Consider the following 25,256-nt stretch of genomic DNA (forward strand, 5'->3'; position numbering starts at 1 on the left):
GATCAAACACCACTATCACTCTTCCCCCAACCCCAAGTACCACTACTTCGGACGGGGAGGGCAATGCCTCCAATGGAGACTTCCCTAATTCTTGCAGATCATACGCTGGCCCCCAACTTCGCACTGGCCAGAATCCTGGTTCTAGTCTTTTCTGTGCCACCAACCCCTGGGCCCTCTTTACAAAGAGAAAGAAAACACCTTTGGCCTCTGCCCAGAGCTACAGATACCTGGAGTAGGAGCAGGCAGGAGATGCGTGGTGGATAAAGACCAGAGAGACTTGGGATTGAATTCCACTCTCACCCTCGGTTTAGTTTTCTTCAGCTTGCTGCTCCAAACAGGTAGAATGTGAAAATTAAGGTACCTTCCCCACTCGCACCCCCAGTTCAGTTTTCTCTAGCTTGCTGCTCCAAACAGGTAGAAGTGAAAATTTAGGTGCTTTTTCCCCCCTATAAAATAGGGCCGACGAGGATGGGATTCGAACCCACGCGTGCAAAGCACAATGGATTAGCAGTCCATCGCCTTAACCACTCGGCCACCTCGTCCTACGTAGAACAACTCTTTCCACATTCCCTTATCTCTCATCTCCTCCGCACCTTCCCAGCACTACCACCCACCTGGCAACGCCAAGCTCCTGGGACCCGGGGAAAGGAGAAGCCGCAGGAGGAAAGGAGCGTTTTGATTTCCTTTCAGCCGGGAGCCCGTGCCACCCTTCACCATGCTGCAGCCGAGCTCTGCCGCGGGTTCCTCAGAGTCCGGCCGAGCGCGCCGGGCGTTCAGGGCGCGCTCGGTCAGGGGTGCGCGCGCCGGCGGGGAAGGAGGAGCGCGCATCCCGGGAAGCCGGCGGGGCCCGGGAGGGCGGGGCGTCTGCACCGCGCGCGGCCGGGCGGCGAGGCGGTGGCTCCTCCTCCCTCGCAGGGGGCGAGCTGGCGCGTCCGGGGCTGGGGGCGGCGGCAGGCGGCGGGCGGGGCGGCGCGGCGCGCGGGGCTCGGCTGGCCTCGGCTCGTCTCGGCTGCGCTCGGCAGGCTGCGGTAAATCCGGGCTTGCGGCGGTTGGCGTAGTCTGTGGCCGGTGGTCTTTGCTGCGCGCCCCGAGCCCCGAGAGCCATGCAGATGTCCTACGCCATCCGGTGCGCCTTCTACCAGCTGCTGCTGGCCGCGCTCATGCTGGTGGCGATGCTGCAGCTGCTCTACCTGTCGCTGCTGTCCGGACTACATGGGCAGGAGGAGCAAGACCAATATTTTGAGTTCTTTCCCCCGTCCCCACGGTCCGTGGACCAGGTCAAGGCGCAGCTCCGCACCGCGCTGGCCTCCGGAGGCGTCCTGGACGCCAGCGGCGATTACCGCGTCTACAGGGGCCTGCTGAAGACGACCATGGACCCCAACGATGTGATCCTGGCCACGCACGCCAGCGTGGACAACCTGCTGCACCTGTCGGGTCTGCTGGAGCGCTGGGAGGGCCCGCTGTCCGTGTCGGTGTTCGCGGCCACCAAGGAGGAGGCGCAGCTAGCCACGGTGCTGGCCTACGCGCTAAGCAGCCACTGCCCCGACATGCGCGCCAGGGTTGCCATGCACCTCGTGTGCCCCTCGCGTTACGAGGCATCCGTGCCCGACCCCCGGGAGCCGGGGGAGTTTGCCCTGCTGCGGTCCTGCCAGGAGGTCTTTGACAAGCTAGCCAGGGTGGCACAGCCCGGGATTAATTATGCGCTAGGCACCAATGTCTCCTACCCTAATAATCTGCTGAGGAATCTGGCTCGTGAGGGGGCCAACTATGCCCTGGTGATCGATGTGGACATGGTGCCCAGCGAGGGACTGTGGAGAGGCCTGCGGGAAATGCTGGATCAGAGCAACCAGTGGGGAGGCACCGCGCTGGTGGTGCCTGCCTTCGAGATCCGACGAGCCCGCCGCATGCCCATGAACAAAAATGAGCTGGTGCAGCTCTACCAGGTGGGCGAGGTTCGGCCCTTCTATTATGGGCTGTGCACCCCCTGCCAGGCACCCACCAACTATTCCCGTTGGGTCAACCTGCCAGAAGAGAGTCTGCTTCGGCCTGCCTACGTGGTGCCTTGGCAGGACCCCTGGGAGCCATTCTACATGGCAGGAGGCAAGGTGCCCACCTTCGACGAGCGCTTTCGGCAGTACGGCTTCAACCGAATCAGCCAGGTGCTCATAAGGGAGAGGGCAGGGTTTGGGGCAGGAGGGGTGGTGGGATCAGGGAGTTACAAGGAGTGGCCCTGGATGGAAAGGAGGCAATGAAGCAGGAGGGATCATAGTTTAGTAGGTGGGTGGATGGTATGGAAGATCCAGGATGCTTCCAGAGGGGTGAGGACGCTGGACTGTGGCTTGAGGAAAGTCAGTCTCAGCCCTGTAAATGTCATCAAAATTTTGCTGACCTGTCTTTCCCCCTACAGGCCTGCGAGCTGCACATGGCGGGATTTGATTTTGAGGTCCTGAACGAAGGTTTCTTGGTTCATAAAGGCTTCAAAGAAGCGTTGAAGTTCCATCCCCAAAAGGAGGCTGAAAATCAGCACAATAAGATCCTTTATCGCCAGTTCAAACAGGAGTTGAAGGCCAAGTACCCCAACTCTCCCCGACGCTGCTGAGCCCTTCCCTCCCCTAGTCTGAGAAGTCAGCCTCTTGGCTCTTCAGGCCACCCTTAGGCCTAACTGGGGTAAGAAATGTGGCTCCACTTTACAGAGGTAGCTGTGGTGTTGAAACACTGGACTTGAATATGGGGTGCTGGGATCGAGTCCTAGCTTTACCACTAACCAGCTGTGTGGCCTTGAGTAAATCCCGTTACCTCTCTGGGCCTCAGTTACCCTGTCTGTAAAAAGGGAGGTGAGAATACCTACCTCACAGAACTGTTGGGAGGCTCAGATGAGATGCTATATGTGAAAACATTCTGTAAGCTTCGTACAAATGTGAAATATTAATATTATCGCAGTATTATTGTTGTTATTATTATTAACAATCTTGGGTGGGTAGGAGAGCAAAAAGTATGAATGGGATGGAGCTAAGAAGTCTGAGTACTTAATGAAATGGGCTTTTTGGAAAGAAATCAGATGAAGGCATAAAATTTAGTTCTTAGCTCTTGGGCAGAAGCCTAAAATTCCTGGTTCTCTCAGGCCTTCGGCCTCAGGAGCTCTGAAGGAGGGAAGGGTCTGCAGGCTCCATGGGTGACAGCCTCAGATCTGTCCCTTCAACAGGCTGGGCTATATGCCTACCGATGACAATGTGTAAATAAATGAGTGTTCACACCCACAGCTGGCTCCGTTACTCTCTTGAGCTGGGGGTGGAGGGGTCGGGGCCGGGTTCTCCCCTTGCACACGGTGGGGAGGTGGCCACGGACGAAGGACGCCGCCTGCAAAGCACTGAAACCTCAGGGCCTTCCCTGCAGGCCAAAGGCCTGCGTGAACGTCGGCCAGTTGCTATGGAGACCGGCCCGCGGTATCCCAGCATGCCTCGGGACCCAACTGTCCAATTGTGAACACCCCCGACGGTCGCCTCCTGATGAAGCACACGGAAGCACCGACAGACTCTGCCTCCGGGAGAAGAGGGAGCCGCGCAGGTCTTACGGGAGGCCGGCGGCAGCAGCCGGTACCGGCAACCACGGGCACCTCTCAGGGAATCTCGGTCTTGAGGCCAGAGGCCCCAATCCCCGCGGTGCGTATCGCCATGCATGGCTTTTGGTTCAGCCTCTCGGGTTAGTCCAGCAGGGCCGGCACAATCTCCTCCTCCGAGGCCGAAGCAGCGATTTAACCAACCTGACGCGTGCTGGGCCACGGGCCAGCCAGCAATGTTCCGGCCCGTTCCGGCTCATCTAGAAGGGAGCAGGAGGCTTCCCAAGGCGCCGCGGAAAAGCTGGGTTGACCTGTGCGAGAGTGGGGAGGGTCTGCCTTCCCTGGGGGCCTGCCCCAGAGGAGCTGCCATTCTGAAAAGATAAATTGCCTGTGTACAGCGCTTTACAATGTGCTTTTCCATCCCTTACCACCTGCGAGCTCTTCAACACTTAGATCAGGAATAGTTACCTGTTTTTTGCACCCGGGGCAAGGAGGGAAGGTTGTGACTTAACTCACTTAAAATCAGAACCAAGGCCGGGCGCGGTGGCTCACGCCTGTAATCCCGGCACTTTGGGAGGCCGAGGCGGGTGGATCACGAGGTCAAGAGATCGAGACCATCCTGGTCAACATGGGGAAACCCCGTCTCTACTAAAAATACAAAAAATTAGCTGGGCATGGTGGCGCGTGCCTGTAATCCCAGCTACTCAGGAGGCTGAGGCAGGAGAATTGCCTGAACGCAGGAGGCGGAGGTTGCGGTGAGCCGAGATCGCGCCATTGCACTCCAGCCTGGGTAACAAGAGAGAAATTCCATAAATAAATAAATAAATAAATAAATAAAATAAAATCAGAACCAGCTGGAGGAGAGAAAGGCTTCTGGAAGAGATAGGACTTAAGCTGCGTCTTACAAAGTGAATATACTAACAGTGAAGAGGCATTGCAAATGTTGAGAACTGGTTTGGAGAACTTAGCTTTTCAGGTCAGGTTGAGGTCATTAGTGAAATTGTTGAGGAATGTGACTGAACGCTCACCTAGGCCAGGCTTACGATGCATAACTTGAATCGATGTCAAGGACAGTTTACTACCATTACAGTGACCTGGGACTACCAAAAAGTAAAAGCTCATCTCTGCCTCACAATTTTTTTTTGTTGTTGTTGTTTAATTTGTATTTGCAAATCCTCCAGTCATCAAGTGAACTAGTACTATGCTAGGTAAATAAGATGCATGTGCAGCCCCTGCCCTAATGAGGCTTATAGACTGATTGGGGGGACAGACGTGAGAATGGGCAAATAGGTGATATAAACAAAGCTTCCTGGAGGGAGTGCTGTCTGCACTGTTCTAAAGGACTACGAAGCAGTGTCCAGAGAAGTTGGAAGAATATCACAGTGAAATAGAACCCTGCAGGGGGCCGAGAGATTATTTGCTGAGAGGACTGTTTATTCTTCCTCTTGGGTGATCTCTTGGCAGTACGTGGCACTATCAGTACAATTACTCCTGGGAAGTACTTGGCTTCCTTCTGAATTCTCTTTCTCCACGACTTCGGGTTTGCCTCCTCCTTTGTAGGAGTCTCCTCATCTGCCTCTTTGGTGACCCTGGGAGTTCCATTATGGATGTCTTCTGACCACACACATTCTACCTTGCTAGTCGCACCTTCTCCTGTGGCATGAAGAACTTGCTGTAGGCTGGTGACCAAATCTCTGCAGCTCAGATTTCTTACTGAGACTTAGACCCATGTACTGCCAGCTGCTTTCCTTCTCTTATTCTGGGTCTTTGCTACTGACTCGACCTGGAATGTTCCCTTGCCCAGTCAGCACAGCTCACTCAGCTGGTCCATCTTCATCTAGAAGCCCTCCCTGCTGCATCAGGCTACAGGTCCTGGTTACATACCCCTCCCTTATGCCCTGGTCTTAACTCTCCTCGTACCAGAGTTATAGTCTGCTCCTTTGCCCCTCTCTCCCAAGAACTTGTAAACTCCGTGAGGTCAAAGACAGTCACACTTGGGCCCCCTGCATACAATAGCACCTGACAGTACCTAGCATATATTAGATGTTCAATACATGTTAGATGAGTCAGTAAAAGAATGCTTACCAGTGTTCAGTGTTGCCGAGCAGACAATTGAAATGAGCACTGAAAAATATTGGTATTACCCATAAGGAAGTCATTGGTTAATGGTACACGATCAGTTTCAGCTGAGATCGATGGGTACAGAAACACATCGAACAAGTGGGAGGTGAAACTAGGAACAGCCAGTGTGCATGAAACCTTGAAAAGTATAACTGAACTGGCAGACAGGAGCAGTCAGGTGGAAGGGTGAGGTTTTGTGTTTCTGTGTTTTGTTGATGGTAGAAAATACTCAAGCACATTGAAAGTTTCATGAGAAGGAGGTTGCTAAGAGGGAGAAGCTGAAGACACAGAAGAGAGAGGGGAGCACTGACGACCTGAGATCCTAGAGGAGGCAGAAGGAAACGGGATTTGACCCAGAGCACAGTGAAAGACAAGGGGACTGTAACGTTATCCAGAAGAGAAGCTGAGGGCATTATAGGCAGAAGGAACAGCTGAGGCAGAGGGTAGAAAGTGAAGTGCAAGCACTGGCCGTTAGATGGTGGGATGAAGGAGCTGGACCGGGAGGGCAAGTCCAGTCTGTGAAAGACCTTGAAAGCCTCAGTCAGAAATGTAGATCCAGTTCAGCTATGGTGGCACGCACCTGTAGTCCCAGCTACTCAGGAGACTGAGCCGGGAGAATCGCTTGAACCCAGGAGGTGGAGGTTGCAGTGAGCCAAGATCGTGCCACTGCACTCTAGCCTGGTGACAGAGTGAGACTCCCTCTCAAAAAAAAAGAATGAAAATTGGCTGGGTGTGGTGGCTCATGCCTGTAATCCCAGCACTTTGGAAGGCTGAGGTAGGCAAATCACAAGATCAGGAGTTGGAAACCAGCCTGGCCAACATGGTGAGATCCCGTCTCTACTAAAAATAAAAAAAATTAACTGGGTGTAGTGGCAGGCACCTGTAATCTCAGCTACTTAGGAGGCTGAGGCAGGAGAATCACTTGAACCCAGGAAGTGGAGGTTGCAGTGAGCCGAGATCGCGCCACTCACTCCAGCCTGGGCGACAGAACGAGACTGTCTCAAAAAGAAAAAAGAAAAATTTAGGTCCAGTTCCATAGGCAGTGGAGAGTGCTCCCTAGGCCTTTCCTTTCTGTGGATCACAGCCTTGGCCAGTATTCCCAGGATTAGGATCACCAGTGACATCCAAGAGCAGGATCATTTCCACAGCTCCCAGGCTTCTGTGAGAGGTGCAGACGGCCATTTGCACCCTTGTCACCCAGTATGTGCTCAAGGTGTGGCCAGGCCAGTCACTTCCTGGCTGTCCCAATCTGGGGTCCGGTTAGGTTCAGCTCCCCACTGCCTCTTTCCCCCTCTGAACTGAGGGCAGCCATGAGTGATGGCTTCATTCCTTCTCCCAGAGTCCAGATGCCTGTCCAGCCTCCAAGCAAAGACACAGAAGAGATGGAAGCAGAGGGTGATTCTGCTGCTGAGATGAATGGGGAGGAGGAAGAGAGTGAGGAGGAGCGGAGCGGCAGCCAGACGGAGTCAGAAGAGGAGAGCTCCGGTGAGCCCCTGCACAAACACACACAGCCCCTACATACAAGCACGTATGTACATGCACACACAGCCCCTGCACACAAGCACGCATACACACGCATACACAGCCCCTACACACAAGCACACACCACCCCTACACATAAGCACACATGCACACATAGCCCCTACACACAAGCACAGATGCACATGCACACACAGCCCCTACACACAAGCACGCATGCACACACACACAGCCCCTACATACAAGCACGTATGCACACGCACACAGCCCCTACATACAAGCACACATGCACACATAGCCCCTACATACAAACACACATGCAAGATCGCACCAGCTGCTCTACAACACGCTTCAGGGGGAGCTGCAAGAGCAGAGCCAGAGCCTGAACGCACACACAGCACACACACACACACACACACGCACATGCACACACAGCACCTATGCATACTCACACAGAGCCCCTACACACGCATGCAGATGCACACACAGCACCTACACACATGCACGCACATGCACACACACGTGGGTATCCGCCACTCCTCTCCAGAGCTAGCCCTTACTGGCCTCTTGTCCAGAGATGGATGATGAGGACTATGAGCGGCGCCGCAGTGAGTGTGTCAGTGAGATGCTGGACCTAGAGAAGCAGTTCTCGGAGCTAAAGGAGAAGTGAGTGTGGGGATACCTTGGGCTGGGTCTGCGAGGATCTGGGATGAGGACGTGGCGGGCCTGGAACTGGGCAGGCATGGCTGGTGCCCAGGGAGTGCACGCCTGACATGGGACTTGCTGTGCAATGGGTGCTGGGTATGTGTTTGCCCAAGAGCGATGGGTGAGCAAATGGGTGCACTGCTGCCTTCTCCCCACCCAGGCTGTTCAGGGAACGACTGAGTCAGCTGCGGTTGCGGCTGGAGGAAGTAGGGGCTGAGAGAGCCCCTGAATACACAGAGCCGCTTGGGGGTCTGCAGCGGAGCCTCAAGATTCGCATTCAGGTGGCAGGTCTGTGGGTGGTTCTGCGCCCTATTCCCCTCCCAGAACCCATGGCACCCTGTCCCCTTCCTTTCTCGTTCCTGCCCGGCCTCACCCTTTGCTCTCAGCCCTCCTTTGTGGGCACTGGGCTCCCCAGCCAAGCAGGGCCCCTCCTCCTGCCCTCTGCAGGGATCTACAAGGGCTTCTGTCTGGATGTGATCAGGAATAAGTACGAGTGTGAGCTGCAGGGAGCCAAACAGCACCTGGAGGTGGGCCTGACGGCGTACGGGGTGAGGCGGGCGCAAGGCCTGCAGTGGCCTCCCCCCGTTCCTCCTGCTGAGCTCTTGCCCCTCTTCTAGAGTGAGAAGCTGCTGCTGTACGACACGCTGCAGGGGGAGCTGCAGGAGCGGATCCAGAGGCTGGAGGAGGACCGCCAGAGCCTGGACCTCAGCTCCGGTGAGCGCCAGAGCCTGGCTGTGTCAACGCCCACCTCGCTCTGGACTTCAGCCTTCCTAACTGCACAAGGGGACGGTCAGACGACCTGCCTCTTGGGGTCAGTGTGAGGACTGAAGGAGACCAGGCCTGGAAAGGGCCTGGCGCCAATGGGGGCTCGGGCAGAGTGGGTCCCCCTGCCCTCTTCTGCCCCTGCTCTCTTTCCAAAACAGGTATCAGTGTGACATGGAGTCCCATACAGTAGCTGTAGTCCCCTCCATGTTCACAGTACCAGTGTTCATTTGGAGTCCTGGGGTGGCAGGAATTGTCATTATCCCACTGTCCCCAAAAAGATGGGACTCAAGAAGTACAGTGGCCTCTTCCCAGGGTTGTGCAGTTGGGAACTGAACAACCCTGAGGGGCTTCCTACAGCAAGCCCAGTGTGGTGATGGGGCAGGGGAGGTGGGGGCAGAGGCTACAGAAGAGGGAGCATCCTGTGGGCCAGCACCCCAATTTTGACTCTGGGTCCGGGGGCAGAGTGGTGGGACGACAAATTGCACGCCAGAGGCAGCTCCAGGTCTTGGGACTCCCTGCCGCCCAGCAAGAGGAAGAAGGCACCTCTTGTTTCTGGTATCCTTTCACCCAAGGTGGCCTAAAAGTAGGCAGGATCAGCTCCAGACCTGGGGTAGGGGAGTGGAGAGGACATGGAGGACAGTCACATAGATACACTCGTGGTTGCTTGGAGTCATGTGACCATGTCCAGGCAAATCCAGCTGTCAGCAGTTTCTTACGGGGTCCTGGGTCTCCCTGGGCTGTGTGGACCCCAGGAAAACAGAAATGGCCTGGGCTCAGTGGTGCACACCTCTAGTCCCAGTGCTTTGGGAGGCCAAGGCAGGTAGATTGCTTGAGCCCAGGAGTTCATTTCAAGACCAGCTTGGGCAACATGGTGAAACCCATCTCTAGAAAAAAAACAAAAATTATCTAGGCATGGTGGCACACACCTATAGTCCTGCTACTCTGAAGGCTGAGTCGAGAGAATTGCTTGAGCCTGGGAGGTTAAGGCTGCAGTGAACCATGATGGTGCCACTGTATTCGAGCCTGCGTGAGGTTTGGCCTTTGAGGGCTTTCCGTCTCCCAGGGTTGTCCAAGCGGGTCCCCAGCTTTCCGTGGGCGCCTTTGCTCATTTCCTACCCACCTCTTGAAAGTCCTGCCTGCCCCTGACCAGGGCTCATCTCAAACGTTACCTCCTCTGTGAGGCCTCTCCTGGTCTTCCCCCAGTGCCTGTGCCTTACTCTGGAGTGCCCACATTCCAGAGGGCACTGGCTGCCTCTGCCCCTCCCTAGGCAGGGTTAGCTTATGCTTAGTCCAGGGCCTGCTGTGCCTTCATCTGTCCTGGCAGAGTTGAGTCCTCTTGCATCCCTGAGGGCATTCCTGCAGCAGCCAGCCTTAGTCATTACGGCCACCCGGTGCTGGAGAGCAGGCCCAGGCAGGGAGGGAGGAATCTGGAAGGCCGTGACTTAAGCAAATGGGAGGTGAAGGCATGGAGACATCAGGTAGGGAGCACTGGGGGAAGGGAGAAGTTGTCTCTGGAGGGACAAGCCCTGAATCTGTCTTTGGATGGGGGAATGGGGCCAGGTGAGGGCCAGTGCTACAGGGTGAGATGGGATGGGCCTCAGCCAGCTGACCTCAAGAGGAGGTGAGGGCAAATGAGGGACGGCAGGCAACACTTGGTGTCCTCCACGGATTTGGTTCCAGGAGGACCCCCGGAACCAGGGTCTAAGAGGTAGAAGGTGGAACCTGAGCTCGGACCCAGGTCCTCAGCTCCCACTCCATTGCTGTCTGCTGCACCCCCACTCCCGAATGTCGGGTGGGTGACCCTGCCCCTGCTATCACCTGCTGCCTCCACTGGGCTTCCTTGACCCCCACCACAGGCCCGTACATCGTGTACATGCTACAGGAGATCGACATCCTGGAGGACTGGACAGCTATCAAAAAGGTGGGGCTGCTGCCGCCCATGTCCCCTGCTCTACCTCAGGGCCCTCCACCCTGGCAGCAGCTCTGCCATCTGCAGGCCTAGGAGTTCTCTGCTCACCAAGGCTCCCCTACCTTTAGCCCAGGGTCCCTGGATCGCAGTCGGCTCACAAGTTCTCTTGCTCGAGGCAGCCCTGGGAGAAGGGACTTGTAGTCTGTGTCAGCCCCTTCCTGTTCCAGGGCAGGTTTTGGTGGAGTGGGAGGGTGGTGGGAAGGCGGGAGAGCAGCTGAGGCCCTGGGGGCGCAGCACTGAGGCAGCAGCCCGCATGCCACAGAGGTGGGGGCTGGGGACAGGGATTGCCAAGCTGGAGGTGGGCTCTCAGGGGGGCTTTTCTTCTCACCCACCCAGGCTAGGGCAGCTGTGTCCCCTCAGAAGAGAAAATCGGATGGTAAGAACCATGGCTGTCATATGGCCTCCCCATCCCCCTCACCATCACCTTCCCTCAGCTCAGCCTCCAGGAGGGAGCCCAGAGGGGCTGTGGCTGTCACAATCAGTGGCCCAAGACAGTTAAGATGATCTAGATTTGAGGGGTTTGCAGGAGTTTGAGGAGCAGGAACCAGGATGGAGTTGATGGAGCTCCCACTTAGGAGGGGTCAGGGAAGGCCGGGATTGCTGCTCAGGAGGCCTGTCCTGGGCCAGCCCAAAGCCGCTCCCCTCAGTAAGTGGCTACTTCCCTCCTTTCGGCTTCCTCACTGGTGACAGTTTTCTCCTTCCCGCATATGCACAGGACCGTGACCCTGCTGTTCACAGCCAGGGGAGCCTCAGAGCAGCTGGCATGGCACCCAGGATTCTCATCTTCCTGCTGCAGACAGGTGGACCCACAGGCCCCTCAGGGTCCACCCAGCCAGGCTCCTGTGGTGTTGCAGGGCCCTCACCCCCCCACCCCAGCTGGCACTGGACTCCTCTGCCCTCCTCAAGGCCTGCACAGCTGTGGCCGTGGAGCTGACCTGGCCAGGCAAAGCTGTTGTCTCCATCCCTGAGCCTTCTCCCGCTCCTGAAGATCCACCTCTTGGGGCTCCCCTGACAGAAGACAGCTGAAGTCGAAGCCACATCCTCCTGCTGACCTTGGAGGCAGGCAGGCTCCCCGGCCTCTGGGCCAGGAAGCCAGGCCCCACTGGCGGGAACTCTGAGTCAGACGTGGTATCTGGAGGGCTGTTCACCCTGGCTGGAGCTGGAGGCAAGAAGCCAGGCCCCCAGGCTTCTTTTCTCAGGGCAGTTCTTGGTGTCTGCCTCCCAGATTTCAAGGACTAGAATTAAAACCTTTCCTGGAACTCTCGCATGCCCTGTGTGTATGTGATTTACCTTGCAAGAGAATCAGAGCTTCTGTGGGGAGCGCCTGAACCAGGCCGACTTCTAGGGTGCCGGCAGATTACCACTCCTCGCACTACCCAGCAGTGGCTGGAGCACTGTGCATAGGGCCAGGCTGGGGAGGGGGAGGTGGGCGCTGGGCAGAGTCGGAAGCTGCTGGCGGAGCGCCTCGGGTGGGGAGGGTGGGTGCGTGTGCTTGGAGCCTGGGTCATGTCTGCACCTGTCCCAGTTGCCTGGCAGATTGGCAAGGCAGGCTGGCAGAGCCTGTGTGCGTGGGAGGCAGCCGACAGCAGCACCATGTGCTGGCGACCTCACAGCCAGACTCCCCCTGGTTAGCTCTGAGTGTCAGAACCACCCCCAGAACCTCAGTAAGCAAAGAGGTTGGTTTCCATGGAGATGCAGCATCTTTTTTCCATGGCAACCTGAAATCCCAAAACCCAGGCTCAGGAATGAGTCATCTATGGACAGTAGAGGGTGCTCTCCCACAAGGCTGACCTGGGGCCAGGGCAGAAGAGCAACTGACCACAGACCCAGAGGTGCCCTAAGGGCGAAGGGCGTGGCTGGGGCCTGCTTAACCACTTCCCACCCACCTGTGCAATTTGAAGGGGAGGCTGCAGGAGGCCCTGTGTTGAGGTGGCACCCCCCACAGCCGGGGCCCTCAGAGTGGGGCTAGCTAGCATGGAGGGGATCCCTGACCACTGAGCAGGGTCCAGAACAGAAGAGGCAGGCACTGGCCAGGCGGGGTGGACACGCAAGAGTTAACCGGCGGGTGTGACAGGCGGACCGCCCTCAGGAAGTGTTACTCACTGGGGATGTGCGCGCCTTGCCTTGGAGCTGGATTCTCTTCCTGAAGCCGAAGGAGCTCCCAGCCATGGAAAGCCCTGGAGAGACAGACGCGGGCCTTCCTGGAGCCCCCAGCCCGTCCAGCTTCACTCCTGGACACCTGGAAAGAGAAAAGTTAGTGAAGTTGGCACGGCAGCCAGGTGGGGCAGGGAGGGGCTGCGAGAGGAGAGCCTATCCCAGGACAGAGAAGGTGGGAAGCCTGGGAGCAGGGAAGAGGTGAGTAAAGGTCCCAGCTCCTGGCTCCTACTCAGATCTGGGTGCCTGCCCACAGGCCAGCCAAGGATCCACTGTACGACGTACCCGATGCCAGCGGCAGGCAGGCAGGCGGGCCGCAGCGGCCGGGGCGTGTTGTGAGCCTGAGGGAGCGCCTGCTGCTCACCCGGCCCGTGTGGCTGCAGTTGCAAGCCAACGCGGCAGCTGCTCTGCACGTGCTAAGGACAGAGCCCCCGGGGGTGAGTCTTGCCCGACCTCCAGGGACTGGCCAGTCAGGGGTGGGAGGGAGAGGGGCCGGATGCCAAGGTCCTGAGCTGCCTGAGCCCCATCCACTTGCAGACGTTCCTCGTGCGGAAATCGAACACCCGCCAGTGCCAGGCCCTGTGCATGCGGCTGCCCGAAGCCAGCGGCCCCTCCTTCGTCTCCAGCCACTACATCCTGGAGAGCCCTGGCGGTGAGGGGCTGGCCTGGCGGGAAGGGCTGGAAGCAGGGAGGTTCCCCAGAGAAGCACCTCACTTCCCTCCTCTTTCAGGCATCGCCTTGGAGGGCTCGGAGCTCATGTTCCCGGACCTAGTCCAGCTCATCTGTGCCTACTGCCACACCCGGTGAGTCTACCCACAGGGTGCCTGGTGTCCACGGGCCCTGCTCCTTGGGACAGCCCATCCTCCCCACCCCCTTCAGCCCAAGCATCCCTCACTCCCTTCTGCTCCCCTCTCTGGCCTCAGGGACATCCTTCTCCTCCCGCTCCAGCTCCCCACAGCCATCCAGCAGGCAGCCACCCACAAAGAGCTGGAGGCCATCTCCCATCTGGGCATTGGTAAGGGCTCCCTGCCACCCATTGCACAGATGGACAAGCTGAGGCTGAGGGGAAGGGAAGGCTCGCAGCACACAGCCCGAAGCACGTGCCTTTCCTTGCTTAGGAACCCTCCCCTAACCAATCCCAGAGGCCCCAGTTAGTTTCTTGTTCCCTAGAGTTCTGGAGCTCCTCCCTCAACATCAAGGCTCAGCGGGGCCCAGCTGGAGGCCCAGTGTTGCCCCAGCTGAAGGCCCGGTCCCCTCAAGAGCTGGACCAGGGCACCGGAGCCGCCTTGTGCTTCTTCAACCCCCTGTTCCCAGGGGACCTGGGGCCCACCAAGCGGGAGAAATTCAAGAGAAGCTTCAAAGTGCGCGTGTCCACAGAGACCTCCAGCCCCCTGTCTCCACCTGCTGTGCCGCCTCCCCCTGTCCCCGTGCTGCCAGGGGCAGCCCCCAGCCAGGCAGAGCGGCTGCCCCCTTGCCAGCTACTGCGGAGGGAGAGCTCAGTGGGGTATCGCGTGCCAGCAGGTGGCGGCCCTAGCCTTCCGCCCCTGCCCTCCCTCCAGGAGGTGGACTGCGGCTCCCCCAGCAGCTCCGAGGAGGAGGGGGCGCCAGGGTCCCAGGGGAGCCCAGCGACCTCACCCCACCTGGGCCGCCGGCGGCCTCTGCTTCGGTCCATGAGCGCCGCCTTCTGCTCCCTACTTGGGCCAGAGCGGCAGGTGGGCCGGGCTGCAGCGGCACTGATGCAGGACCGACACACAGCCGCGGGCCAGTTGGTGCAGGACCTACTGACCCAGGTGCGGGCCAGGCCTGAGCCCCAGGAGTTGCAGGGCATCCGCCAGGCGCTGAGCCGGGCCCGGGCCATGCTGAGCGCGGAGCTGGGCCCTGAGAAGCTGCTGCCGCCTAAGAGGCTGGGTGAGGCTCCAACTCTCCATAGCTCCAGCACTGCCCCATCTGACCCTCTGCTCCCCTCCAGTACCAGCCTGTCTGATTCTGTTCTGCTGCTTTACAAACCCACCTTGTCTTACCACTGTTCGGGAGAGTTCCATCCCCTCTCTCCCCCAACTCTCCCATCTCACCCAGTCTACCTCCTCCTGCTTTCCTTGCCTCTCCTCCCCAATTCTACCCCTGCTCCCTTCTCTCCTGACCTCTGCCCCCACCTCCAGTCCTGCCCTGTTTCCCCTGACCCCTCCCTGCCCCTCCTCTGGCAGAGCATGTGCTGGAGAAGTCGCTGCATCGCTCTGTGCTCAAGCCTCTCCGGCCCATCCTGGCAGCCCGCCTGCGGCGCCGGCTTGCTGCAGACGGCTCCCTGGGCCGCCTAGCTGAGGGCCTCCGCCTGGCCCGGGTGCAGGGGCCTGGAGCCTTCGGGTCCCACCAGAGCCTGCCCTCCCCAGTAGAGATGGAGCAGGTGCGCCAGAAGCTGCTGCAGCTGCTCCGCACATACTCACCCAGTGCCCAGGTCAAGCGGCTTCTGCAGGCCTGTAAGCTGCTCTACACAGCCCTGAGGACCCAGGAGGGTATGTCCCTGCCACACCTCACCCTGCCCTGCCCCTCTGAGTTAGAGGCGGGCCCCCCAGCAGCAGGTCCCCACGACCCTGGAACAGCACTGTGGGGGAGAATGAGCCCACCCTCCTGTCTCACAAATGGTGAAACTGAGGCCCAGAGAGCAGCTCGTCCTCTCCGCACCCCTCTACGGTTGCTAGGCCAGGGGGAGGGGTCACTGCCTAAAGCAAGGATTGCACCTGAAGCTTCTTCCTCTCACTGTGTCCCCCCAGGGGAGGGCGCAGGTGCCGACGAGTTCCTGCCTCTGCTGAGCCTCGTCCTGGCCCACTGCGACCTTCCTGAGCTACTGCTGGAGGCCGAGTATATGTCGGAGCTGCTGGAGCCCACACTGCTCACCGGAGAGGGTGAGGGACCCCCACTAACTTCCCTGTCTGGGTGGGCCCTGAATAAGCAAGGAAGTGGAGAGGGGATGGGCTGCCCCATGCCCAGGCTGAGCTGTGTTCTTCCACACTGTGTCCCAGGTGGTTACTACCTGACCAGCCTCTCTGCCAGCCTGGCCCTGCTAAGTGGCCTGGGCCAGGCCCACACCCTCCCACTGAGCCCTGTGCAGGAGCTGCGGCGCTCCCTCAGCCTCTGGGAGCAGCGCCGCCTGCCTGCTACCCACTGCTTCCAGGTAACAGGCCCTCCACCGTGTCCTCAGAGCCAGACACCATCCCCGCCCTTCACCTTCCTGTCCATGGTGAAGAGTCCAGACTCTGTAGCCAGATTCTGGGTTCGAATCCTAGCTCTGCCACTGCGTTGTGGGAACTTGGGCAAGTTACTTAACTACTTTGTGCCTCAGTTTTCTCATCAGTAAAATGGGGTAAAAGGACCTACCTCCTGGGGTTGATGTGAAGATTAAAAGAGTCAATGCAGGAGAGCGCTTGGGGCACAGACTACGTGCTATCAAAGCTTTGTCTGAGGCTCGTGTGCTCCCTGCCGGGCTGTCCTTGCACCTGCAGCTGTGGCCCACAAGCCCACCCCTGGAGCTCACAGAGCTTTTGCCACTTGGTTCTCCCGCTGGATTTCTACCTCCCCACCTGTCCCCGCACAGCCCACACTGGCCCCTCAGCTTTGGATCCAGTCCATGCCAGCCAGGACTGAGTACTTGCTTTCACTTCTCCTCCTGCATAGCACCTTCTCCGAGTAGCCTATCAGGACCCCAGCAGTGGCTGCACCTCCAAGACCCTGGCCGTGCCCCCAGAGGCCTCGATTGCCACCCTGAACCAGCTCTGTGCCACCAAGTTCCGAGTGACCCAGCCCAACAATTTCGGCCTCTTCCTGTACAAGGAGCAGGGCTACCACCGCCTGCCCCCTGGAGCCCTGGCCCACAGGCTGCCCACCACAGGCTACCTCATCTACCGTCGGGCAGAGTGGCCTGAGACCCAGGGGCCTGCAACAGAGGAGGAGGGCAGTGGGCAGTCAGAGGCAGGGAGCAGAGGGGAGGACCAAGGGTGCCGGGGAGACAGGGACGCTGGGGTCAAAGCCAGCCCCGGGGACATTCGGGAAGAGTCTGAGACAACTGCTGAAGGGGGCCAGGGTTGGGCCCGGGGAGGGCCTGCTCAGCCAGGGGAGCCAGAGGCAGAGGGAAGCCGGGAAGCAGAGGAGTAGCTTGAAGTGGCCAGAAGGGGTCACTGGAGGCGGGAGACCCAGAGCCTGCTGAGAAGTCCTTTCAGCACCAGTAGCCCCACCCCAGGCTCCACCCTGTGTTTGCCATCACCTTTGTCTGATACTTGTCTCTGGGGAATCTGGGGGTACTGCCATAACTGAGGAAATAGAATAAAGCTGAGGGGGCTTGGAGGACCCCCAGACTGTGTGCCCAAGGCCCCTTGCCTCTTGTTCTTCTCCCAGCTGAGGGCGAGCCAGCCTACAAGGGGGAGTGTGTCAAGTGGTGACAAATCCAACCAACTGATGGCCAACCTCCAACATGGGGAGGGTGGTGGTCTCGGCTGCTTTCACCCCCGCCCCCATGTGCGCAGCTCAGGCCGGGCTCTACCCAAGCAGCCCCCACCAGACTGGGACTTCTGGGCCCTGAAAGGTTCCAACTCCTCCTGGGGTCAGGAGGATTTAGAGAGGCCACAGAACAGCAGCAAAGGCTTGGGGCCCATCCCTGCCCTTGACACCCGAAGGGCCTGTACTGCGAGCCTCAGTCTCATCTGTAAATCGGGGACACTACTGCTGCCCTGCCCGGCTCCCAGAAGTGTTCCAGGAACCAAAACGTGTGATTTTGCTACAAGCGGAGCTCACTGCAGAAAGGGAGGGAGGGATCTGGGCTGCTAACTCTCCCGGAGTCTGGTCCCTGCCAGACAGGGCTCCCACCTGCTCACGCCCAGTCCAGGAAGGCTATTCCCCTAGAAATTGGGCCCTGGGGAGAAAGTACCCAAGTTACAGTCTCTCCCCAAGACTGGAAGTCCTCCCAGGCCCTCCAGCGTCTCCGGGAGATCCACTAGCCGGCAAATAAGCGTCCAGAATGGAGAGAGGCAGGAAACCATGCTCTCTGCACAACACTCTCAGCCCTCACAAAAGCTTTACCTGGCCATGGCTTGTTGGGCCCACTGAGGTTCAGGAAAGTGACTCCCAGGATGTCACACAGCAAGTCCTTAATGGTTCCCCTACCCAAACGAGGGCATCAGGTTCCAACTCCACCTACAAAAGCTGGGGCAGCCCCCAAGGGAGCCCAGAGCAGGCGGCAAATCTAAACAAGGAAAAAGTGCCGACGACCAACCACAAGGGGGCGTGCACGGCCCAGGAAGCTGCTGAGAGGGTGACCACCCACCGAGGGACAAGGGCACCTCCAGGGCTGCAGCAGCGCGGCAGCGGGGCGTGGAGGGGGGTCCTTGGCTATGCATTCAGGCGTCAGGCAACCTGGGGACAGCATAGGGGCCGAGGCTTCAGGCCTTCGGGTCCTTTAGGGTCTGGGTCTGGGTAAAGCCAGCCTCTCCGGGGCCATCCCCAGGAAGGAAGGAAGGAATTGTCCCCCCATGGAGGACGACCCCAGAAGCTCTCTCCTCAGGCACCGAGCACAAAGGGACATCGGTCCACATGTCAGACATGACAACTGGGTGGTGGAAATCGTGGACGTTGCCTTTTTTTTTTTTTTTGAGATAGAGTTTTGCTCTGTCGCCTGGCTGGAGTGCAGTGGTGCGATCTCGACTCACTGCAACCTCCGCCTCTCCTGAGTAGCTGGGACTACGGGCATGGGACACCACACCTAGCTAAGTTTTGTATTATTAGCAGAGAGGGGGGTTTCCTCATGTTGGCCAGGCTGATCTCGAACTTCCGACCTCAGGTGATCTGCCCACCTTGGCCTCTCAAAGTGCTGGGATTACAGGCGTGAGCCTCCACGCCTGGCCAGACATTGGCTTTCAGATGAGCAATCCAGACACAGTCCCGTTGCAGGGCTCCCAAATTTCTCACTAGGACACTGGCAGCTCTTCCCTCCCCACTTCCACGCCCTCCCAAGCTCCTCGCTGATAGGAGGTGTCCCCTTGGCTCTTCTGTCCTCCCTCCCTGTTTCACCCCCTCCCCCGACCCCCTGCAGTGCCTCGCATAGTCCAATGCTAAGCACAAATGCCATAGGTGCTCAATAAATGCTGTCCACTGATTGGAGTTTGATAACCAGGAGTGAGGGACAGTGAGGCAGAAACCTGGGGAGTATAAGGGAGGGCTGGGTTCTGGGAATCAAACACAGGATGTGTCAAGCTCAGTCCCAGAGGAAGAACCTGGAATGTTTATAGAGGGTGCTCCGAGGATCCCAGGGGCCGGATGTACAGCTAGTCTCACGGGAATGAGGCTCTGGGGCCTCTGCAAGCCCTTCCTACCCTTGTCAGGCTCAGCAGACTTGACCAACCCCCTTCCCGCCCTCCCCAGTGATGGAGCACCACAGGGGGCTGCCGCTGCTTAAGTCTTGTGGTTTTTCTTTTCAAGAAACTCTGGGCGGGGCGCTGTGGCTCCCGCCTGTAATCCCAGCACTTTGGGAGGCTGAGGAGGGTGGATCACCTGAGGTCAGAAGTTCGAGACCAGCCTGGCCAGCATGGTGAAACCCCATATCTACTAAAAATACAAAAATTAGCCGGGTGTAGTGGCATGTGTCTATAGTCCCAGCTACTAGGGACCTGAGGCAAGAAAATTGCTTGAACCCGGGAGGTGGAGGTGGCAGTGAGCTGAGATCGTGTCACTGCACTCCAGCTTGGACAACAGAGTCAAAAAAAAAAAAAAGAAAAGAAAAGAAAAGAAACTGATTAGTCAGGGGTCTAGGTCAAATCAGCATCAACAAGGACATGATCCTGAGGCAGAGCCTCCAGGCAAGGCAGACAATAATAGGCCAGTGTAAAAGCAGTCTCATTAGCTCCATTTTACAGATGAGGAAACTCAGGTTTGCTCAGGGAAAGTGCCTTGTTACAGGGCAAAGTGCTTGGACACCAGGTTCTGTAGTTCTCCAAGCAGAGGAGAACTGTCTACTCAGCCCTCCTACCAAATATCTGTTATAGGCTGGGTGAGGTGGCTCATGCCTGTAATTCTAGCACTCTGTGGCCAAGGTGAGCGGATCACCTGAGGTCAGAAGTTCGAGACCAGCCTGGCCAACATGGTGAAACCCCGTTTCTACTAAAAATTCAGAAATTAGTTGGGCACGGTGGCTTGCGCCTATAGTCCTAGATACTTGGGAGGCCGAGACAGGAGAATCGCTTGAACCTGGGAGGCAGAGGCTGCAGTAAGCCGAGATTGCGCCATTGCACCCAGTCTGGGAGACAGAGCAAGACTCCGAAAAAAATCAAACAACAACAACAAAAATGTCTGTTACAGACCAAGCACCAAGCACCCCCAGCTCCAGCCAAAGGGAAAACCGTTACATCTCTCTATCCGCATGGTGTGATCTGGGCAGAAACTGAAAGTCCACTGTGTGCTAGGGAGTCCATGTCACCCCTCCCCCAGCCTTTGTCCTTATGGAAAAAGACGCCAAGGCTCCAAAAAGTGATGTGCCTGGTCCAGCATCCCCTGCTGCAGGGCAAGACTGGAACTCTGAAGTTCGGATCTGTTAAAGAGCAGCCAGGTCATTTTCTTACTTGGAAATGCTGCCCTTATCCCTCCTAATGTCATGGTGGTTCTGTATGCAAGTTTATTGTCTGTCTCCCTCACTACAATGTCAGAGCCAACCCCGCCTTGTTCCCAGCTAAATCTCAAGGGCCTTGAACAATACCTGGGCCGGAATTGGCACTTGTGAGTCTATGTGGAATGACTGATTCGGAAGGACGCAGCCTAAACTGTCCCTCTGCTTTCCTGGGGTGCAGGGTGGTGCGTCCTTCATCGCTGCCACCAGGGGCGAGCATGCCTCACTCCTGGCCCGGTGTGGGGTCCCCTCCACTGAGAAGGCCATCCAGAGGACCCAGGGGACTCCGTGCTCCTGGCCTGGTACTAGGAGGAAAGTGCCTGGCAGTGAGTCCCTGGGACTGTCCTCCAAACGGGGGCCCTGCGAATGGGGGTGAGAGAAGGACTGAATACCCCTGGTTCTGTGGGCCAGGGTGCTCCAGAAGCCAGAGGCCTACTGGGTGGCCTGAAAGGGGTGCAGTGGAAGGCAGTCATTGAGACCCACCCCACCCTGCCACACCTTCAACACAGAGCGTCTAGCACCCTGCCATGGCCTTGCAACCCATGTTCACGCCCACAGTTAACACACAGTGACACCGTCTGACCCACATTCCCACACAGGGTGCACACCCTGCCAGTCACAGGCACGTGCAACCGCCCTGGGGCACCCCCAGGATGAACAGGCACACCCTGACACTGTCAGCCATTCACTCCTGCGGGATGGGACACAGAGACACACTAGTGCCCCTCCTCCCAGACACACCCTGACACCGACCAGCCACCCACACAGACATCCCTCGATCTGCAAACACTGAAATATTTCAGCACCCTCGCTCTTGGGCTCAGAGTGTGACTCCCAGACACACACGCACGCATGGGGACAGGCTGACAGAGACACATGGGGACCGCCTACATGGGGACCTCATGAAGCACTAGACCTGCCCGAGCAGAACTGTCACCAGCACGCTCAACCCCCCTACTCAGACACAGTGGCGCACACTCTCCCAAGACATGGCACATGGCTGCCACTTCCCACTCTCCAAGCATTATAAGTTCAAACACACACACAAAGACAGACACACACACAGAGACACACACGAAGACAAACACACATGCAGAGACACACACCAAGGCAGACACACACAGAGACACAGAGACACACACACAGAGACACACACGAAGACAAACACACATGCAGAGACACACACCAAGGCAGACACACACATAGACACACAGACACACAGACACGCACAGACCTTTTTATACTTTGGAGCACACAGAAGTGGTCGAAGCCCTCCTCTGAGCAGCCTCACTCCAGCCCTGGCCTGCCCCACTACCACTCACACACTGCAGCCCATGTTGGACCCTGGGGAGATGTGGGTTGTTGAGAAGACCCCCATGAGGGGCGTGGCGACCCCACCAGCCAGGCAGGAGGCAGAGGCAGGCAGCGTTGGGCGTTGGGCGGGGAGGCTTGAGCTCATCAGATTCCAGCCTGAGTGATTCACGGGAAGAGCCTGGGGAGGACCCTGGTGGAGACACTGGCCCAGGGGCTGGGGCTTTTGGGGCCTGAGTGGACTTTGGAGCACAGGGTACTGGGTCCAGAGTGAGCCTTGAGTCTGGGGGCAGAGGGCTTCCTGAGGGGGTGGCCCAGCCTGAAGTATGCCTGCTGGCCACAGCCCCTGGGAGGGGCTCAGCGCTCAGAGCTGAGCTGCAGGATGAGACAATCGGCCCTTCCCACCGACCCCACCCAGGGCCAGGGCCCTTGACCCCACGCCTTCCAGGTCCCAGCAGCTGGGTGTCTTTAGCAGGGGTTAGGCCAAGGGTGGGGGGCAGGGGTGAGGTGACCCTCCTGGCCCATTTTGGCCCCTCAGGCCCTCAGGCTCTCAGCTCAAGTGGACTCCAGAGGCTCCAAAGGGCTGGGCCCGCCTGGCTGGGTCGGGGCCAACCGGGTTATAGCCCCGCACAGCCCTGCCAGGCGAGGCCTCTGCCAGAGAGGCGGGAATGCACGGGCTGTCTCTGCGCCAGGGATGTTTTCCTGCTGAGATCGAGCCCTCTGCTCCTGCCACCCCCAGACCCCACCCCCAACCCCCGCCTCCTGGGCCAAGCTGATTCTCAGAGGAGGTGGGGCCCGCAGCGCCCAGACTCAGCTGCAGGGTGACAGGAAGAAAGGATGGGGCTGGGGGCAGGGCGGGGGCGCAGGAAGTGCCTTCCTTGGAACTCTGCACCAAAATAGTCCATTCTGTTCCTACTCCGAGTCTCAGGGTCCCACGGGGAGGTGTGTGTCACCAAGGAGACCCTCAGCTGGGAGGGGCCGGTGCTGACCTTAGTCTGGCTTTTGCTAGCACCTCCCTCCCTCCACCCTCCACCCCTCCACCCCCACTGCGGCCTCTGCCCCACTTTGAAGTCCTAACATAAATATCATGTCTGCTTGGGTTCCCCTTCCCGGCCTGGTCACAGCCCCCAGACCTGGCTCCCACCCCAGCCAGCCCCAGGGGGTGTGGTGCCAGGAGACAGGAGGGAGGCCTGGACCACCCAGGGAAGGTGGCGAGCCAGAGACCCTGAGACAGAGACAGGGAGACACCGGACATGGAGAAGGGAGACGTAGTGAGCAGAGAACAGAAAGACAGACCCCAGAAACCAACCCGGGCTGATCCTGAGGCAGGAGAGGAGACAGAGAGACTCCAGAAACAGAGAGGGAAGAGAGGGGAGCAGAGAGAAAGACCCTATAGCCAGAGAGACAGAGTGAGACACTGGGGACAGTAGATCCCTGGGGACCATAAGGGGCAGGAGGAAGAGCGCACGGGACAGGAAGCAAAGGGGAAAATAAGAACCTTCAGAGAAGGTTCCAGAGACGGGGTGGGGGGAGGCAGGGATGGGGTAGCAGGGGGAAGGATGTGGTGTAAAGAGAAATGTCTCTGCAAGTGTGACCAGCCATCTTGATTTCTTGGTTGGGATTGGCGGGTGTATGGGGGGTGTCCTAGGACATGGGACTTTCAGCGCTAAAACCAAGAAAGTACTCGGCAAACCTAGACAAGTTGGTCACCCTGGGTGCTAGGCCTCTGGCAGACACCATGGGGACCACAGTGTCCACTCCACAGGCACCCCTTGCACAGGTGAGGAAACTGTGACCCTGAGAAGGGCTGCTCCGACAGTGGGCTGGGTGGCCTGGGCCCTTCTAGCTCTGACATGTGCTCTGGGACTCCCTTTCTTGTGGCCAGATGTTCAGGTCAGGCTTCTGCCAGGAGAGGGAACTGGGGTCCCAGCTGGGCCCAGGTTGGACAATCTGGGGGCAGCCATATGCTGCTCCCTCACAGCTGTGGGCACAGGTGTGGACTTGGGACACACACACATCACCCAGCTGTGCACTCACAGCAGTCCCAGGCCTTTGCAAGCACACATGTGCACACGCACGCACACACACACACACACAAGCACCCAGGAACACAATGTGGCCTCTCGCCATGGTAGACACCCCCCACCCTCAGCCCCCTTCAGCTGGCAGGATCTTTTACTCTCAGGGTCTAGGCCTGGTCTGGACCACACTTTTCCTGGGCCCCCCTTCCCCAAGCCTATTTCTCCCACCCGGCCCAGTTCCCAGCACCACTGCCTCCCCTTCCTGCAGGGATCTCCCATCCAGAAGCACACAGGGTGGGGAGGGGGAGAATGCTGCAATTGCTCCCTTCCCTCCCAACTCCTGCCTGGGATAGGTGCCTGGTCTTGAGTGGGAGGGACCCCCAGCTCCTACCCAAGACCAGGCGCCTCCCACCCACCACACGTCAGCCCTTCCTCCTGACAGCCTGAAGGCTGGGGTGGTTTTGGGAAGAATTTAGACGTGGAGGGAGGTGGGGGATGGGAACAGAAGAAGAAGAGGAAAGGAGGTGATTTGTACACAGAGCAATGTGCTGGCTCAGAGGCCTGGCATGCCGAGGCCATCCAGGACGCCTGCCTGGGGGGTGCCCCCCAATCACACTTGATACCCAACCCTGGCTGCTCCACAGGGCCCTCTCTGGGCCAGCCCCTCTTCAGGCTGCCCTCACCCTCACAGGCCCACACACGACATCCAGAACCACCGTCTGCTTCTTGCCTATCCCAGTAGCTGCAAGACAAGGCTCCTCGGGCCATGGGCCTCTGTTTTCATGTTTTTCTTCAGGTGAGCTCCCCTCATATGGGCCATGATCAGAGCAGGGAACCCCAGCCTCCTGACCCCCGATGTGAGCTGAGCCTGGCCTCCTGAGCTTGGAAGGTACGTTGTCTCTACCCTCAGCCAGGAAGACATGTTGGCCTCAGAAGCCAACAGAAAACAGGCTGTGTGGTACCAGGGAAAGCATCACGAGTGATCCCTGCCATTGGTAGCCTAAGCTGTTCTGCCCTCCTGGGCTGCACTTCTGCAGAGCCAAAGAGTTCTGTTCCGAGCATGTCATTCTTCATGGTGGCTGCCAGGTATGACTCAGGACCTCCCACTTCTGCCTGTGGCCCTGTATCTAAGCCTGCATCTCAACATCTTCTCATCCACACATCTGCCCACCCACCCATCTATCCATCCATCCACTTACTAATTTCTACATCCTTCCATTTAGCCTCCTGTCCACCCACCCACCTATCCACTTATTCTACATATAACCATCATCCCACCCATCCATGCATCCATCCATATATCCACCCATGCATCCACCCATCTATCCACCCATGCATCCACCCACCCACCCATGCATCCATCCATCCCATGCATCCATCCGCCCACCAACTCATGCATCCACACTCCATCCATCCACCCACCCAGGCATCTATCCATCCACCCACCCAGGCATCTATCCATCTATCCACCCATGCCTCCATCCAGCCACCCATGCATTCATACATGCATGCATCCCTCCACCCACCCATGCA

General features: G+C 58.3%; 3 protein-coding genes and 1 non-coding gene across 6 annotated transcripts; 3 read left to right on the plus strand and 1 right to left on the minus strand.

Moving 5' to 3' along the window:
* Positions 1-460: 460 nt before the first annotated feature.
* On the minus strand, positions 461-542 carry TRNAS-GCU (transfer RNA serine (anticodon GCU)). The gene has a single exon. It is a non-coding gene; the product is annotated as a tRNA-Ser (tRNA).
* Positions 543-1,020: 478 nt separating this feature from the next.
* Positions 1,021-3,257, plus strand: B4GAT1 (beta-1,4-glucuronyltransferase 1). Its single transcript, XM_012462912.3, has 2 exons — positions 1,021-2,159; positions 2,408-3,257. Exons 1-2 carry the CDS (start codon positions 1,104-1,106, stop codon positions 2,597-2,599), a joined length of 1,248 nt encoding a protein of 415 aa, XP_012318335.1. The 5' UTR covers positions 1,021-1,103; the 3' UTR covers positions 2,600-3,257.
* A 225-nt stretch (positions 3,258-3,482) lies between these two features.
* Positions 3,483-11,881, plus strand: BRMS1 (BRMS1 transcriptional repressor and anoikis regulator). Of its 2 annotated transcripts, XM_012462913.3 has the most exons (10): positions 3,483-3,659; positions 7,017-7,162; positions 7,732-7,822; positions 8,022-8,149; positions 8,309-8,388; positions 8,479-8,575; positions 9,089-9,181; positions 10,483-10,547; positions 10,932-10,971; positions 11,311-11,880. In XM_012462913.3, the coding sequence occupies exons 2-10, from the start codon at positions 7,024-7,026 to the stop codon at positions 11,316-11,318; spliced, it is 741 nt and encodes a 246-aa protein (XP_012318336.1). In that variant the 5' UTR covers positions 3,483-3,659; positions 7,017-7,023; the 3' UTR covers positions 11,319-11,880. The 2 variants fall into 2 exon arrangements, with proteins under 2 accessions (XP_012318336.1, XP_012318337.1); XM_012462914.3 differs by lacking the exon at positions 3,483-3,659 and having other exon boundaries at positions 7,071-7,162; positions 7,704-7,822; positions 11,311-11,881.
* A 689-nt stretch (positions 11,882-12,570) lies between these two features.
* RIN1 (Ras and Rab interactor 1) lies at positions 12,571-17,096 on the plus strand. 2 transcript variants are annotated; one of them, XM_012462915.2, is made up of 10 exons: positions 12,571-12,848; positions 13,006-13,186; positions 13,287-13,401; positions 13,480-13,552; positions 13,673-13,764; positions 13,920-14,657; positions 14,954-15,259; positions 15,518-15,649; positions 15,767-15,918; positions 16,419-17,096. In XM_012462915.2, the coding sequence occupies exons 1-10, from the start codon at positions 12,763-12,765 to the stop codon at positions 16,893-16,895; spliced, it is 2,352 nt and encodes a 783-aa protein (XP_012318338.1). In that variant the 5' UTR covers positions 12,571-12,762; the 3' UTR covers positions 16,896-17,096. The 2 variants fall into 2 exon arrangements, with proteins under 2 accessions (XP_012318338.1, XP_064221516.1); XM_064365446.1 differs by having other exon boundaries at positions 15,140-15,259.
* Positions 17,097-25,256: the final 8,160 nt, after the last annotated feature.

The sequence above is a fragment of the Aotus nancymaae genome, unplaced genomic scaffold, assembly GCF_030222135.1.
Source record: "Aotus nancymaae isolate 86718 unplaced genomic scaffold, 86718_ANA_hifiasm-v0.15.2.pri h1tg000059l, whole genome shotgun sequence".
In the NCBI taxonomy this organism is placed as follows: domain Eukaryota; kingdom Metazoa; phylum Chordata; class Mammalia; order Primates; family Aotidae; genus Aotus; species Aotus nancymaae.

Bases quoted from the DNA above. Each gene is read 5' to 3' on its own strand.
- B4GAT1 (XM_012462912.3), top strand. From the start codon at position 1,104: ATGCAGATGTCCTACGCCATCCGGTGCGCCTTCTACCAGCTGCTGCTG. The intron at 2,160-2,407 runs GTGCTCATAAGG...TTCCCCCTACAG, and splicing joins GCTTCAACCGAATCAGCCAG to GCCTGCGAGCTGCACATGGC.
- BRMS1 (XM_012462913.3), top strand. From the start codon at position 7,024: ATGCCTGTCCAGCCTCCAAGCAAAGACACAGAAGAGATGGAAGCAGAG. The intron at 7,823-8,021 runs GTGAGTGTGGGG...CTCCCCACCCAG, and splicing joins TTCTCGGAGCTAAAGGAGAA to GCTGTTCAGGGAACGACTGA. The intron at 8,389-8,478 runs GTGGGCCTGACG...CCCCTCTTCTAG, and splicing joins GAGCCAAACAGCACCTGGAG to AGTGAGAAGCTGCTGCTGTA.
- RIN1 (XM_012462915.2), top strand. From the start codon at position 12,763: ATGGAAAGCCCTGGAGAGACAGACGCGGGCCTTCCTGGAGCCCCCAGC. The intron at 15,260-15,517 runs GTATGTCCCTGC...GTGTCCCCCCAG, and splicing joins AGCCCTGAGGACCCAGGAGG to GGGAGGGCGCAGGTGCCGAC. The intron at 15,650-15,766 runs GTGAGGGACCCC...ACTGTGTCCCAG, and splicing joins CACACTGCTCACCGGAGAGG to GTGGTTACTACCTGACCAGC.